The following is a 17,037-nucleotide window of genomic DNA, read 5'->3' on the forward strand; positions in this document are numbered from 1 at the left end:
ACAGCTTATTTTTGGAAGCTTTGGCAATTCTTAATGCAGCCCACATCACCCTCTTGATTTCCTAAATTTTTGTGATTGTCTCTATTGAATTTCATCTTCTTAAATTGAGCTCAATACTATAGCTTGTCATACATGGTCTTTTGGGATCCTAGATCTGTCATTGAGTGGTTTAGTTATCCCTTTAAACATTGTATCATGAATAGATTTGATATATAGACCTTTTATCTTTATTCAGGAAAGTGTCCTGTATAAGTCCCTAGGACTCTCTCCTAAAAATATCTGCCAAATTGACATTCAGTCATTAATGGCTACTTTTTGAGTCCAGCAACTTAGTTTGTTCTGAATACATTAGTAGTAGTATTGTCTAGTTCATATTTCTATATAGCTGCCACAAGAATAATTTGTGACGTTTTATGAAATTCTTTTAAGATTTGGGTAAACTTACATCTACAACATTCTTTTGATTGTCAGTTTAATAACCCTATCAAAAAAAGGAAATATGATATGGCATAACTTGTTCTTGATGAAACCATGGTAGATCTTTTTTTATCCTTCCTTCCTTTTAAAGTTTAACTATCTCTTTAAAGATCTGTTGTATTAATTTTTCCCATCAGTCAAAGTCAAGGTCATGGGTCTGTATTCTATTGTCTATTCTCTTAACAGTTTTTTTGGTAAAAAAAAAGATTTGTGTACTTTTTGGTTTCTCCACCATCTTTTTGATATTGACAGTGACTGATCATCACATCTGCCATTTTTTTGGTAGAGGAATTAGTTGATAGTTCATCTGATCCAAGTGACTTAAATTCTTTAAAGAGTTTTAGTCTTCTTAATTTATTGACCATTTTCATTCTCTCATTTCTAGTACAAAGTTCATTCTCTTTGTCAGAGAAAACAAGCAAAATAATCATTGAATACTCTATTGTCATTTCATCCCAAGCTGTGATTCTCTTCTGGCTGTGATCCTCTCCCCCCCCCCCCCCATGTAAAAATCTTCTTTTGTCCTAAATTTTTTTTAAGGTTTTTGCAAGGCAAACGGAGTTAAGTGGCTTGCCCAAGCCACACAGCTAATTATTAAGTGTCTGAGACCAGATTTGAACCCAGGTACTCCTGACTCCAGGGCTAGTGCTTTATCCACTACACCACCTAGCCACCCCTGTCCTAAATTTTCTTGACAGCCTGATTTCATTCACTTCTCAATTTCATAGTCACTTTAAATTCCATTACCTACTAATTTGCCTGACCTAGTCACAGAAAGGAACATCATACTGGATATCGCCATTATTCAGTAATATTTTACTAAGCTAATTAAAAAAACTCTGGCATTTCTCTGACTAAATCTTGTATCACATATTCTTATGTTATTACTCACAATTTCTTGGCCCATATTTACAACTGCTAATCCTGTTACCCCTGTCAGTAGACAGGGTTTACAGTAGTAGTCTTTTTAAGAAGTTACTTGTTAAATTGAACTTAAAACACCAAGAATTATTTTTGTCCATGCAGCATGATACAGTATTACATATGTAATTGAATCTCTGTTTCTTATCACTTTTTAAAATTGTATAAAATAAATCTTATACTTTAAAAGTCCTGCTTGTCTATGCTTACTTTAACTTTCCTATTTTTTTTTTTAAAGTAGCATTGCTATCTCTCTACTGCCCAAGCAAGCAAATAATGTTTGGTTTGGAGATATGGTTGATCATTTCATTAATCAGAATTCTTAAATCTACAAGTTATTTCTTTTTAGAATGCTCTTTGTCTTTGTTTAAGCTGGGAGTTTTTTTTTTTGCTTCTATTTAATTAACTTTACACTAGTTCATTCTCTGATTCTCTGCAATCATCTCTTTCGTTCTTTCTTAGTGTATGGTATATTCCATTTTATTACTATGCCATAATTCTTTGTTTATGTAGTTCTCAACTGATGGATACCTCCTTAAATTATAGTTCTTTTCTTTTTTCTTCCCATTGGAATTCCTTTTTTCAAGACTGGAAAATTTATTTTGTTTTGTTTTTAATTATTCTTTTCTTGCTGTTGCAACCTCTTTACTATACTGCTTCAACTCCATTTGTTTCCTTTTTGGGACTGAGGCATTTGTACCAAGCTGCTCCATTTGTGTGTATTCCCCCACACACAGTCAGCCTTCCTTGTTTATTTCAGATAAGAGTATCTCCTCTCCTTTGTAAATTCTTTTTCTGCCTCCAGCTGGCTGTAGCATATACAGCTGCCACACACTCTGGTCAGCTGCTGAACAAGCTTGAGGGTAACAGAGGGGTCTCAAACCCAGTAGTGAGTTAGAGGGGTGACTACCCCTAACATGTGAAGACTTCCCTGGTGGAATGGACAGATGAGAACAATTTGTTTAAGCACCCATAAAGGCAGCTCAAGCACTATGGAGTGCTTAGTGCTTGATGAGACATCAAAGAAGCCAAGATCATCTGCTGCATTTCAAGCTGCCCAATGACTGCAGGAAAAAATGCCAAAAGAGAGAACAGAGGTCTATGTCCCACATTTGTAGATCTGACCCAGGTCTTCGATGCCATCAGTCATGAGGGCTTGTGGAAAATTATGTCAGAATTTGGGTTGTTCAGAGAAATTCATCAGTATTGTACTTTGGTTCCATGGCAGCGTGCTTGCCCTGGCTTCTGGATAGTGCATGATGCTCTTGAGATTTCCCAGTAGTCAGTGGAGTGAAACAAGGATGTGTCCTTTCTCCCATGCTTTCTAACATGGTGTTTTCAGTAATGTTATCAAATGCCTTCACTGAGGAAGAACATGGCATCAAGGTCAGCTACTGCACTGATGGCAAATTCTTCAGCTTGAAAAGGCTTAAAGCCAAGACCAAAGTGGAGGGAGTGTTGGTGCATGATGATCTATTTGCAGATGACTGTGCACTCAATGCAGCCTCTGAAGCTGAGATGCAACAAAGTATGGATCGATTCTCTGCTGCTTGTGCTGATTTTGGTCTAATAATTAATAATTAATTAATAATTAATACCAAGAAAACATCAGCTTCATCAGCCAGCACCATACCATCCATATGTGGAACCATTGATTAATGCAAATGGAGAAGTTTTGAATACTGTGGATAAATTCACTTACCTTGGCAGGGTACTCCCCAGTGAGGTACACATTGATAATGAGGTTTGATTCACATATTGCCAGAGCCAGCTCAGTGTTTGTGAGACTCTAAAGGAAGTGTGAAAAGAAGAGATTTTAGAATAACTTCCAAACTGAAGATCTAGAGAGACATTGTGGTGTGACCTTATTGTTGTATGCCTATGAAATCCAGTTAGTGTACCAGTTCCATTCTACCAGGAAACTGAATTGCTTCCATTTGAATTGTCTTAAGAAGATTCTGAGGATCACTTGGAGGATAAGATACCAGAACTGCCAAGCATAGACTGGCTGGCTGACTGGCTGACTGTGCATCTGTTTGCGTGTGCGTGTGTGTGTATAAAAAAAAAGGAAAATCTTTTGCATTTTGATTATCAGCCTCAAACAGAGGCATGTAACAACCTGAGAGGAGAAAATGGCAATTGCTATTGAAGAGAAAGAAATTTATTAATTTTTCATCGTCATAACCCACACTATGAGCAGCTTAGGATTCAGCATGTCCACAGTAACATTGCTGTTGCTTATGTCCTCCCTCAAAGATTTTTTCTGCCATGTGTTCGTTATTAGATTATTGGTAACCAGCATCATGCCTGGTGACTGAATCACTTTTGTTTGTCTTAGAAAGATTCTCAAGATCACCTGGCAGGAGAAGATACCAGACACTGAGATCCTTTCTTGAGCTATACTGCCAAGCATTCAAACCCTACTACAGAGAACACAAGTCTGATGAACTGGCCACGTTGTTTGAGTGTCAAACTATGGTTGCCAAAAAGCTATTTTACAAGGGGCTCACTTGGTGGTCAGAAAAAGACACTCTCATGGTCTCTTAAGAACTTTGGAGTTGATTGTTTGACATGGGAGACACTGGCACAGGACTTCCCAGTATGTGTGCACTCTGCAGAGAAGACACTTTACTCTGTCAGCAAGGCATAATTGTAGTAGGTTCCAGGAAGCTCAAGATGTGCAAATTTAGAGAATCCAGCCTAATTGTACCCCACCTGTTGAAGAGCATTCTGAGCTTGTATTGATCTAATCAGCCACATAACTTGACTCTAACATAAGTGATATCATTTTGTTCCTCTTTGAGAATGAAGGACAAGTCTGCCAACTTATTTTTGGCTCATAGCCTAATTATGAGAAATAGCAAATTAATTCCCTTTCTTCTTCCTTTCCACACTAGTTTGTTCTTTTTTACTCTTTCACTTTCCCCTTCTTAAAAAACTCTCAGAATAGAACCAATCCATCCTTAGATATTATGTTTTTCTAATTTAATTCCCATTGTATCCTTTGAAATCATTACGGTTTTCAAGGAATAGTGTTTTCTTTTCCCTCTATTACTATATCATCAGGTCTACAAAATCATAGGAAAACATACCCAGTTACATTTATTTTCCTAGCTTACTCTTGACTCTAGTGTTTGCAATTAAGAGTTCCTTCTTAGATAGATCTGGACTATTCTCTATTCAGTTAAAGATCCATTCTCTCCTCTTGAAGGATTATACTTTGAAGAGTATGATATTATTTGTCATAAGCCTATGTTCTTTTACTTTTAAGACTATTATATTCTAAGGTCTTTCCATTGTAGATCTGTGTGACTTGACTCTGGTCCCTTTGTTTTGTAGCTGCTTCTATCTGAATGCTTACAATGGTTTTTGTGGTTTTTTTAAATGTGGGAACTCTGGGTTTTGATTACATGATTCCTGAAATTTTTTCCTTTGGGATTTCTTTCAGAAGGTAATTGAAGTCTTTCTATCTTTGCCCTCTGGTTCTTAAAGGTCTGGGTAGTTTGCATTTATTTCTAAATTTTCTTTCAAATTGTTTTTCCCATCAATTATTTATAAGATTATATATTTTACATTTTCATTTATTTTTCTCAGTCCTGATTTTTTTGTTATAATTTCTGTTTTCTAAGGAAGTGATTGATTTTAAGTGTGATACATTCTGGTTTTCTGAGATTTCCATTTCTTGAGTAAACTTTATTACTCTCCTAGGTTAATTATTCTTTTAGTACTTTCCTACAGAACTTATATATTTTTTATCTCTTGCTTTCTTTTATATATTTATGTGAACCTTGTGGCTAATGCATTTTTTTTCCTTTAAATCACTACTTATAGTTGTTAGGGAGTTTATCTCCTTTGTGGAGATTTATAAACTTACAATTTTGAATTGATATCTTCTTGAATTTTACTTCTCAACTTATTTAGTTCCTGAGTTGAGGCTTTGTGCCCAATCTAAGTTTTATTCCCTTTTATACACGTACTCCCTTTGGAAAGTTTTTTTTCTTCCTACTTTTTAATTTGAGGAGAGGAGAAACACTGTAATTATTTTTGCCTTTTTTGTTATATTCCCCTCATTAGAATCTTAAGATCCTTGAGGGTCAGTGACTTATTTTATGTTTCATTTTTTACATTGGTCTCTAATATAGGTGTATTAATAAATTCTTAGAGAACTGAATAAGTATTTGTGTACCTAACTATTCTTCTTTAGTAGTTTCCCTTTTTTTGGTTCCAAATGATCATTTAGGTACACTTAAAATATCTGTCATTGAATAGAATAGTTTGCCTCTTTGGAGACCCAATGACCAATTCTTAGGTTCTTCATCTGTCCTTTCTTGGTACCTGCTACCTCTCAGTACAATTCTCTGCCAAATATTGCCAGAAAAATGGTAGCAAATTTGCCTCAAAAAAAGAAAAATAATACAAATTCAAGAGTTTAGATGACAGATGTATGCATTATATTACATCAAAAACCAGTTTTTTCCCTTAAAAGCCAGTTATATGTTTGGGTAGAGAGATATCTCCATGCCTTTGGGAGAGATGGCAAGTTTATATTAACTTGTGCCTCCTGAGGAATTTGCAGTTATTGTGTAAGGAAACATTGTGGTGTAATAGAACAAGAGAGAATGTAAGAATAAACTTTACCTCTTTCCTAATTTTGCTATTTGGTGATCCATGAGTTGTTTAACTACTTTGATATTGATTTCCTACCTGCAAATGAGAAACAATATTGTTATGCCTACTTTACAAAAGAATTGTTGGAGGGCAGCTGCATAGTGCAGTGATTAGAGCTCTTGCCCTGGAGTCAAGAGGGTCTGAGTTCAAATCCAGCCTCAGACATTTACTGTCTGTCTGGGCAAGTCATTTTAATACTGATTATCTCCCCACCTCTCCCTGGTAGTTGTCAGAGACAAATGAAATAACAAGTAAAGTGTTTCATGATATCTAAAGTCCTTTAAAAATGAGAGGTTAAAAAAAATATGACAATCGACATACAGTTGAACACTAACACATGCATTTGAAAAAGTAGTCCTGGTTGCAAGTAGTAGAATTTAAGTAAAGAAAGTTTAATCATATGCTTTTCTCTCTTGATGGTAGGCCTTCTCTTTACCTGGTCATGTATTATTTTATTTCACCAAGTTTTTAATGAGCATTCCGTTATGTTCTATTTGCTGAGTCTGAAAAGGGAGCTCTTAAAAATTTATGAAGGTCAGTAAGTAGTACACAGACAATTATGATTTGAAGTGCTATAGAACCTCAAAATTACATTGTTATCATGTTTATACAGCACTTGATATTTTCCAGAATGATTTTTACAGGGTATTCTTATTTCTGGTCCTCAAAAACACTATGACATAGGAAGATTAAGCAATTGATGATTGGAAAATTTAATGACTTGCCCAAGGTATGTCACATGATTAAATTATTAAAATTGAGAATAGAATTCAGATCTTTATCTTCTCAATCTAGTATTTTTTTGTTAAGGGATTGAGAGACAGAGAGACAGAAAGATTTCTACTTGGAAAGATTCATGGAGTCATGACTTCAGTAGGACTTTGGGGATCATTTTTCCAGTCTGTTCATAGGGATCCTTTAGTTTTATTCTCCCATTTTACAGAAGACAAACTGAGGTCTTAGATGAATTGTCCCAAGTCACTTAGGTGAAGAGCTGGAATTTGAACCCAGGTCCTGTAATAATGGAGCTGGGCCTTGAAGGTTAGTTAGTATTGATTGTAAAGGAGATGGGGTTCAGTAGAAAGAAAAAAGCAGAAATAGGAAGAGGTAGGGACCAAAGTTAGGTTGATTCTTTTTAGAGTTGTGACTCAGGTTAAATAAAAAGATCTAGGGGTTTTAGGAGAAATATTATTCTTAGCAGAGAATCAGGTTTTAATGAAGATGAATAGGTGAAAGAAATTCTTGAACAAAGTAGAGAATATTGTATATTTGCTTGTAGAAGAACAAAATTTCCTCATTGTTAAAAGGTGATGGGGCTAAATTGGTTAGCAAAAGAGGGAATTGGAGAAGGAATTTGTCTAGGGAGAAGAGTATGAATAATTTCTAGGGCTTCATTAATGTCCAGTCTAGACACGTGACTTACATGGAAGAAGAATTTGTGTTTATTGTTATATTTTTTGTTACTTTATTTCCTTGTAGGCTATTTCACATAGACTTAGGAATGGGAATGAGAACCTAGTTTTTTGTTAGGGTTTGTTTAAGACTCAGCTCTTCACAATTTTTCTTAGTCTTTTGATCGGGCTCTATGTGAGATCTGTAATCCAGAATAATAGTATGACACAGTACTGGGTCATTGCTTTCCAGGACAGATCCTCTGGTATAGATATTGAAGAAGTTGTCAAAATATATAAAATTTAGAGTTAATGGAACAAAAGGATTATTATTGCCCTTTCAACACAATATAACTTGCAGAGTTAACTGCAGATATGTCATTACTCTCTTGATGCTAAAGATAAATACAATAAGATGAATAAGAGAGTCCTTTCTTTCTAGACACATGCAGTCTTAATAATGAAAGCAAATAAAATTACATAGAGTAACCTAGTTATATAACACACGTGTATTACGGTCGATTTACAAATGTGAGATGGCTTGTAAATACTATCTGTACTTAATATTTTTTTTGGTCAGCTATTGAAGCCTAGTTCTGAAACTAAGTCTGTAATCTTTGTTAACTATGTAGTTTATATTTCTGTTTGAGAACTATATGGAAAACTAACATGCAGTTGCTAATTGTAAAAACACATGGAATGATGTGGAATGATAAGCCAAAATGCACAATTACTCTCATGAAGTTATTATATAAAATGTTAATCCTTTTGAAATTATGTGAAATTTCTGAGCAATTAATATTTTGTGTGAGCTTTACTTTTTTTTGATAGTCCTTGCTAATTTTTCATTCGACTTGTTTCGAGAATTATTAAAAATGATTCTGTTTTACTGCTGATGTGCTTTTCAAAAACTGTCTCCATTAAAGTGATAATATAGTTATATTTCACATTTCTAGACTAGCAAGGCATTTTATGAACTATTTTCCTGTACTTTTTTTTTTAAAGATATTGACAAGAAGATTACGATTTCGTTTGGAACGTGCATCTGGGGAGACATCATTAATAGATCGGACTGGAAGAATGTTGAAAATGGAACCCTTAGCAACAGTTGAATCTTTAGAGCAGTATCTCTTGAAAATGGTGAGAGCTTTATTTTTTTTTTCCACCCGTTTGAGCAAAATGGATTTGAGTTATATGATCTATGTTTCTTGTTTTCAGGTAGCAAAGCAGTGGTATGATTTTGATAGGTCATCTTTTGTTTTTGTTCGGAAACTACGAGAGGGGCAAAATTTTATATTCCGACACCAGCATGATTTTGATGAAAATGGAATTATTTACTGGATTGGCACAAATGCTAAGTAAGTATTTGATATATGCTAATAGTAGATCTTATTTTGAAAGCTCCTTCATAATCGTGTAGATATAGTCTTACACTATCCATGTGTTTCTCTCTCCTTTCATGATGAGCCTATTTACTGTTATGACCATACATATCTTCTCTATATTTGTTACACTAACTTGAACATAAGTAGTCATTGGCAACAAACTAAAGGCATTTATTGTTTGTCTATATTTCAATTTATTTAAGTATTCAACATCTATCCAACAGACACTCAGTGCTAAGTGCTAAAAACATAAGTTCAAAGAATAAAACAATGCCACTCAGAAGGAGTTTATATACAAAGTAGTTAAATGCACGGTAATTTGAAAGGAAAACTTAGAGTTTGGGAATCTGGGTTTTCAGCCTTTATTCAATCAGCCATCTTGGCCAGTATTCTTGGTATTTTATCTTTTTTTTTTATTTTGGTTCAATTATTTTTTAGTTATTTCCAACTTTTTTGTGACCCCATTTGGGATTTTCTTGGCAAAAATTCTATAGTCATTTGCCATTTCCCCAGCTCATTTTACAAAAGAGAAAACTTAAGCAAACAGGATTGCCCAGACTAATACATTAGTAAATGTCTGAGACCATTGGAACTCAGTAGATAAGTCTTCCTTATTCCAGGTCTGGCACTCCATCCACTGCACTATCTAACTGCCAAAATAAAATTTTTATTGTATTTTAAAATGTAAAAACCTCTTTGCTTCAAGCCATGCCAACCCTTGATCTAGGCAGGAGGTGATAAGGGACTAAACTAATAATAAAGTAGTGGCTTCATGAGTAGGGAACGACTTGTATCTAAAAAATGTTGTGAGGATAGATAGGCATTATTTGGCAACTGATCAGATATGTGAGATGAGGAATAGTGGGTGAGTTGAGGGTAATGCCATGGTTATGTCCTTGAGAGAATGGAAGAAAGTGATGCCTTTGACAGAAATTAAGAAGTGTGAAAGGGGGAAAAAAAGTGTGAAAGGGGGAAGGTTTGTGGAGAAAGAGAATTAGTTCTGTTTTAAATGTGTTAAATTTAACATGGGACATGTCCTTGAAATGTCCAAATGAGATTTAATTCTAAGGCCATAGAGATCATGGCTAAATCCCTGGAAATGAGGTTAGTAAGAGTGCAAAGAAGATCACTTGGTTCATGTTCTCATACTCTCACATCTTCTTTGATGTTCTCTTGATAATAGTGAGTCTTAATATTATAAAAGATTGCTTATGGAAGATCATTTCATCTTGTTCTTGGTTGTAAGGATGAGGGCTCATTTTTTTCCCTCAAATACAAATATCATTTCTTAATCAATATAAAACTAAGGTGAGTTTTGTAAAGTATATAGTAAGTTGAGGTGAACTTCAAGGTTCATTTATCATTGGTAACCTTCTGTGGTACCAAGACTTGCTCTCAGTGGGAAGAAATAAATGAAATCATCATGAAAAAAGATTTAATAGTTTTAAATATATTTGAATGCATTTAATAATTGATCATATCCAGAGATGATGAGAAAATGTTAAAATTATTTAATGAGATTGAAAAGTACTAATTAGGAATATTGTTACCTGTAACATTTTTCATTTTAAGTCATAGGTTTACCACTTTCTAGTTGTAAAAAATGAAAGGAATCAATATAAACAACAATAACATTTTCCTGATATCTTTATTTTATATTTGTTTAGAACTGCATATGAGTGGGTAAATCCAGCAGCCTATGGATTGGTGGTTGTAACATCATCAGAAGGAAGAAATCTGCCTTATGGCCGCTTAGAAGACATCCTAAGCCGGGATAGTTCAGCACTTAATTGTCATAGCAATGATGATAAGAATGCTTGGTTTGCCATAGATCTTGGTCTGTGGGTAATTCCTTCAGCATATACATTACGCCATGCTCGTGGTTATGGAAGATCTGCCCTTAGAAACTGGGTTTTCCAAGTATCCAAAGATGGACAGAACTGGACTACTTTGTATACGCATGTTGATGATTGTAGTCTGAATGAACCAGGGTTAGTTGAAGATCATCTTTACCAATTGGGAAGCTTTGTTTCTTTGTAATGTGGTATTTTAGGATTATTTTTTAGGAATATTTTATAAAAGCAGTTATGTTGAGAATTTGAAATTTTTTATTATAATATGTACTCTTAACATATATTAGAAAAACTGGGTGTTTAATACAGAACTCTCAAGTCACAAATCTTTTAAGATTTTATTTATCAGGTATTCTCCTAAGAACTGCTTTGATTTTGGTTTAAAATACAGTCATATAAAATGTTATGTGTTTGCATTTAGCATATCAGATCTGTTATTTTGGGAGGGCTTAAATTTTTTTTTCTGGTTCAGCATTCTTGTACAGAATTTTTATATGTTGGTTTCTTGGGGGATTGTCAAGTATTTAAGTTTTTGACAAAACCAGTAATTCCATATACTGAACTAGTCTGCCCTTTTTTATTTATCAAGCCCATTTTTAATGAGAATTGACAGTATATTAATTAAATAGTACCATTTTGAAGTTCATTTTAAAATACTTTCTTTCACTCTTAAAAAGGTCAACAGCAACATGGCCTCTTGATCCACCAAAGGATGAGAAACAAGGGTGGAGGCATGTGAGAATCAAACAAATGGGAAAGAATGCTAGTGGCCAAACACACTACCTCTCCTTATCTGGATTTGAACTTTATGGCACTGTGAATGGAGTGTGTGAAGATCAGCTAGGTAAAGAAATGACATGTGGTCATTTTTCCAATATTGATAGAAAATTAACTGTTTTCAAATGTGAATTGTTTGTTGACAGTGTTGGAATTGTCATTTTATAGGAAAAGCAGCTAAAGAAGCAGAGGCTAATTTACGAAGGCAGCGACGTCTGGTACGCTCCCAAGTTTTGAAGTACATGGTTCCTGGAGCCCGGGTAATAAGAGGAATTGATTGGAAATGGAGAGATCAGGATGGCAGCCCACAAGGAGAAGGCACTGTCACAGGAGAACTACATAATGGTCAGTAGGTACCTGTGAATTTGAGTTTTGGGTTTTTTTAAAAATACCGTATTGGTATTTTTGTCAAAATTTGGAGTTGATTTGAACTTTTTTCTCTTAATTTTAGAGGCTGAATAGATATTTTCTTTTTCAGGATTGTGACACAACTCTAATGTTTATAATAGCAACCATGGCTTATTTTACAAAGAATTGAAATAGTAACACTTCAGTGATTGTGAGGAAACTTACAGATCCTGTATTATCTCTGAATATAGGGGATTTAAAAAATATATGATTACTATGATATTTTCAGTAAAGGTTCCTGAAATTTTACTATTATTTTGTCATGTACACTACATAAATGTCTTTCTACTTTTGTTTAGCTTCGCAGTTGTGATGTTCTTTTTATTTTCATAAGTTCATTGTTATGTAAACATACTTCATATTTTACTAGAGTGTTGCTGCTGAAGTTAATATCCATGTTTCCTTAAGAGATTGCTGATTTTACTATGGGAAAGCTGTTGGTAGTGGTTTTTGGTTTGATGCCCTCTAATGCTGATCAGAACTATCAGAAATATTAAATTGTATGATCTTTTTCATTAGAAACTTGCCAGAATCAATAAATAGGAATTTTCCATTTTAATAAATGATTATGCATTTAAACTGACTATTTTTTAAAAGCCAAAATATAAACTTTCTTTGTTTTGTGTTTTGGCAAGCATTCTCTATGAATGACAGCGCTATTCTCATAGTTATTCATTAAATGAATTATAGTGCCGAGGAAAGAGCAAAGATAGATTAGTTTATCTTGTATTTTGCAGTAGTCAAGGTGTATGTGCTGCAGCTCTGCAGGGGAAATAGCATTTTATAGAGTGATGAGATTTTTCTGGTTTGAGGCATATAAAAATTAGGATTTTGAATCTCTCAGATTATTGTTACTAATAACAGTCCTGCCCAATAATATCTATTTTATTGAGAGTTTGTGTATGAGATATGTATCATCTTATAAAATAATTATTTACCAAATTGTTACTAGGAAGAGAGGTTGTTACACATCTTACAGGTTAATTTTTGATGAAAACAAACTTAATCCTATTGTAAAGTCAAATATGAAAGACTTTTATATTTTGATAGGACGTTTTGGATCACCTAAAGTGTTCCTTTCCATTTTTGTTTGCCTTTGGTGAAGCACTTCCCCATGAGGAGAACACATTTATTTCCCCACAAATTTTCTATTCTCTCTAAAAGTTTCAGTCCTTGTTCCATCTTGGGACTCATGTTATACCTGCATATTCCTCTTTTATTAATAGTAATAACACATCATATATATTGAGAATCGACTTTTGCGTGTGGAGTTAACTTTTTACAAAAGATCCTAAGGGTGGCTAGGTGGCGCAGTGGATAAAGCACTGGCCCTGGAGTCAGGAGTACCTGGATTCAAATTCCGGTCTCAGACGCTTAATAATTACCTAGCTATGTGGCCTTGGGCAAGCCACTTAACCCCATTTGCCTTGCAAACACCTAAAAAAAAAAAGATCCTAATCTTAACTGTTTTTTGATTTTGATTTTTAAGTAGGATTTAGTTCTTTTTTAGGTTTTTTTTTGGCAAGGCAGTGGGGTTAAGTGGCTTGCCCAAGGCCACAAAGCTAGGTAATTATTAAGCGTCTGAGGTCAGATTTGAACTCAAGTCTTCCTGACTCTGGAACCGGTGTTCTATCCACTGCACCACCTAGCTGCCCCAGCATTTAGTTCAATCAACAAGCATTTTTTTCTTTCCCTTCCCTTTCCAGAAATAAAAATGAAATATAATAGAACCCTTGTAGCAGATAATACACTGAGAAGCAAAACTATTTCCAACATTTACAGTATTAAAAAATACATATCTTTGGGCAGCTAGGTAGTGCAGTGGATAAAGCACCGGCCCCAGAGTCATGAGGACCTGAGTTCATAACCGACCTCAGACATTTAATAATTACCTAGCTGTGTGATCTTGGGCAAGTCACTTAACCCCATTGCCTTGCAAAAACAAAACAAAACAATTTTCTTACTCAATTCCCTAAATTCATAGCCTCTTGGCCAGGAGGGTAGGTAGCATGATTTATCATTCTTACTCTTCCAGAGTTGTTTTTTGTTGTTCTAGTATAAATTTTTCTTTTGTATCCACTTCGCTCTATCCTATAAATTTTCAAAGATTGCACTAGTTAAACCAGAATTTATTCAGTCATTCCCCATTAATTGGCATCTTTTACTTTTTAACTTTTTTGAGCGTTAACTTTGATAAAACACATTAAAGACAGCTGTACAAAAATGGTTTCAATGATTTTGACAGACAATATAATAATATCTACTTTTGGTTATGTTGAGCAAATATAATAAAAATGTTAATTTGTTTCAAAATAAACTAGCAGATTTAATGAAGTACAATAAAAATACCAGTGGGTTATTTCATATAATTAGATGAGTTTATAGTAAAATATATAATATATAGTTTATAGTAAAATTCTTACAGAAAAAATAAGTTGGACAATAATATAGTGAATAACTATGACAATCCAAACCATTGATGGTAAACTAGCACTATCAGATCTCAATATATTATAAAAAACTGTTGAATGTTGGGAAAAGCATAGATCAATAAATGGAATAGAAGAGAATCCAGTCAAATCAGTTATTTTGTACAAGAGAGAATCCAGAAGTCAAATTAGATATTTGTACAAGATAAATTCATGATTAGAAAATCTAAGAAATGGAATCACTGTTAAAAATTGTTGTATAGTCATATATATAGAAGAAAATCAGTTTGGATCCTCCTAAATGTTAAGGTTCTGTTACCCATTCTCCCCGTATTACTTTTAGCAGGTCAAAAGAATTTAGCATGATGACAATAAAATCTAACTAGATAAATAATCTAATTTTTAAAATCTATAGAGAAAGAGGAATAGACATGCTAATTCTTCAGAATTGAGTTGGATTGAAATGGTATTTATGATTAATAAACATTAACATATTATCTTCTATCGAGTTAATATATAATATACTGTGACTGGTGAATTGGATAAGGGTTTGTGGAATAACTTCAGAATCATTTATTATTATGGCTATGAAAAATGTGTTTTTAATTTCAAAAATCAACTTAAAACTGAATTTTTGATAACATAATGGGTTTATAAATTTGGTCTTATATGGGGAGATCTATATGGGGAGGATAGAGAACATATATTTTTCTATAAAGGAAAAGATTAAATTTAAGAAGTCTTAAAATATAAAGAATCATTGTATTTGGTTTAATAATGTTTCTAAAATTCCCCACCTCTTCCATCTATTTTTTTTTTGCAAGGCAATGGGTTTAAGTGGCTTTCCCAGTGCCACACAGCTAGGTAATTATTAAGTGTCTGAGGCTGGATTTGAACTCAGGTATTCCTGACTCCAGGGCTGGTGCTCTATCCACTGCGCCACCTAGCTGCCCCCTATGTTTGTTTCTGTAAGAGAAGAAATGTGTTAATTTTAAAGTCTACTCTGCATATAAAGCAAATTAATATTCTAGCCAATAAAGCAGATTAAATCCAGTTAAGATTTTCTATGAATTTGCTCAAATCCAAATAATCAACCCCATTAGATAATTGAGGGGTCTGTATTTTGTATACAGGTAAGGATATTCTAAAAGGACCAATTATATTTAAAGTGACTGTGCATTTATTTCTAACTATTGCTTATAATGTTCAAACTATTTTAAAGTGGTCTAGAATTATTAAAATACATTCCCACATATAGATTCTTGGTAAAAATTTTGTTTTAATATTAATTACATTTTTTTTTGAATTAGAGATGGATTTAAAAAACCCATGAACCTCTTGGAGATATTTACCACACCAATATTAATAATTAGTATGTTTGTTTGCTTTAACATTTATAAAACACTTTATATATGTCATCTCATTTGATCCTCAAAACTACCTTGTTTGAAAGTGCTATTATTATTATTTTCTTCATCATACAGATAAGAAAATTAATACCAAAAGAGGTTAACTTACTTGTCCAGAATAACATAATGTTTGAGGCAGGATTCAAACTCAGGTCGTCTTCTTTCCAAGTCAAGCACTTTATCCACTGTGCCACTTACCTGCCTCAAATATACTTTTAAATATTAAGTGACCATCACTTTTTTATGTTTAAGAAAAGAAAGTATTTAATACACATTTTCTTCATAAATAAAAGGAGTAGGTTATAAATCTTAAAGATTATTAATTTTCTTAAATCAATTTAATATTTTACTCATGACTTAAATTTAGTTACCATTATTTTATATTAAAATGATTTCTTTTTAAGATACATATTATTACAAATTAAAAACTATAATTGTTTATTATAATTGATTTGCCTTGTCCATTAATAATACAATATATAATTATCACTGAGTTTAAAATTTTCTATGCCTAATTCATCTTATTAAGACTCCACTAAAAAAAAATTTGAACTTCAAAATCTGACCAAAATGATAATTACTTTAAAAATTTAATGTTTTATTTGTAATGTTTCTCCCCATGGCTTGGTAAAAATATCATCAGTATTTTATTTTTACTTTACATGATTTTGTGTTTTTCCAGAAAAAGAGACTGACCACCTGACTGTATAATTTATTTAGCATAGTAAAAAAAGGTTTGTTAATTTCAGAATTTGCTAAAGCTGCAGGATTTTTCCCCCTGTGCTCTTACAAGAATTCACTTAGAAAAATGAAACAGGGAAGCCCCAGTGAATAATAAAATTAACCTTTTCATTTTGTGTGTGTGTGTGTGTGTGTGTGTGTGTGTGTGTGTGTGTGTGTGTGTGTGAAAGATCAAAATATAGAAATAAAGAAGAGAGTGAAGAATTTACCAGGTTTCTCTGAATTGTAGCTTAAGTATCTTGCTTGGATTTTTTTTTTAATTGTTGATTTATGAGAGTTTACAATTTTGTAGTGTTTTATGGTTTTATAAAACACTTTTCTCACAGTAGCCATAAGCTAAGAGAGTTTAAGTTCAGAAAGATCAGTGGTTTGCTTGTAGTCACACAAATAAACCCAGATTTCCCTCCAATTCCAGCATCTGTTACTCTGTTTTGTTGTGAATCATATGACCCAAAGAATACTGGCCTACAGATGGCATTGGTAACCTTTCAGAGACAAAGGGTTTAAATTGATTGAATTTTCAAATCTCCTAATTTAATTTTAGTTGGCAGACAAAAGTTTTTAATGACTTCTAGTAA

At 33.3% G+C, this 17,037-nt stretch overlaps 1 protein-coding gene across 7 annotated transcripts in view; it reads left to right on the plus strand.

Moving 5' to 3' along the window:
• Positions 1 to 17,037, plus strand: part of HECTD1 (HECT domain E3 ubiquitin protein ligase 1) — a 113,866-nt gene that overhangs the window by 68,256 nt on the left and 28,573 nt on the right. For all 7 annotated transcript variants that reach the window (XM_074235367.1, XM_074235369.1, XM_074235368.1 and 4 more), the window contains 5 exons: positions 8,463 to 8,597; positions 8,676 to 8,815; positions 10,510 to 10,833; positions 11,373 to 11,539; positions 11,641 to 11,817. In XM_074235367.1, coding sequence (XP_074091468.1) covers positions 8,463 to 8,597; positions 8,676 to 8,815; positions 10,510 to 10,833; positions 11,373 to 11,539; positions 11,641 to 11,817 — 943 coding nt within the window. The remainder of the gene's footprint in view (positions 1 to 8,462; positions 8,598 to 8,675; positions 8,816 to 10,509; positions 10,834 to 11,372; positions 11,540 to 11,640; positions 11,818 to 17,037) is intronic.

Source organism: Macrotis lagotis, chromosome 4, assembly GCF_037893015.1.
Source record: "Macrotis lagotis isolate mMagLag1 chromosome 4, bilby.v1.9.chrom.fasta, whole genome shotgun sequence".
Lineage (NCBI taxonomy): Eukaryota > Metazoa > Chordata > Mammalia > Peramelemorphia > Peramelidae > Macrotis > Macrotis lagotis.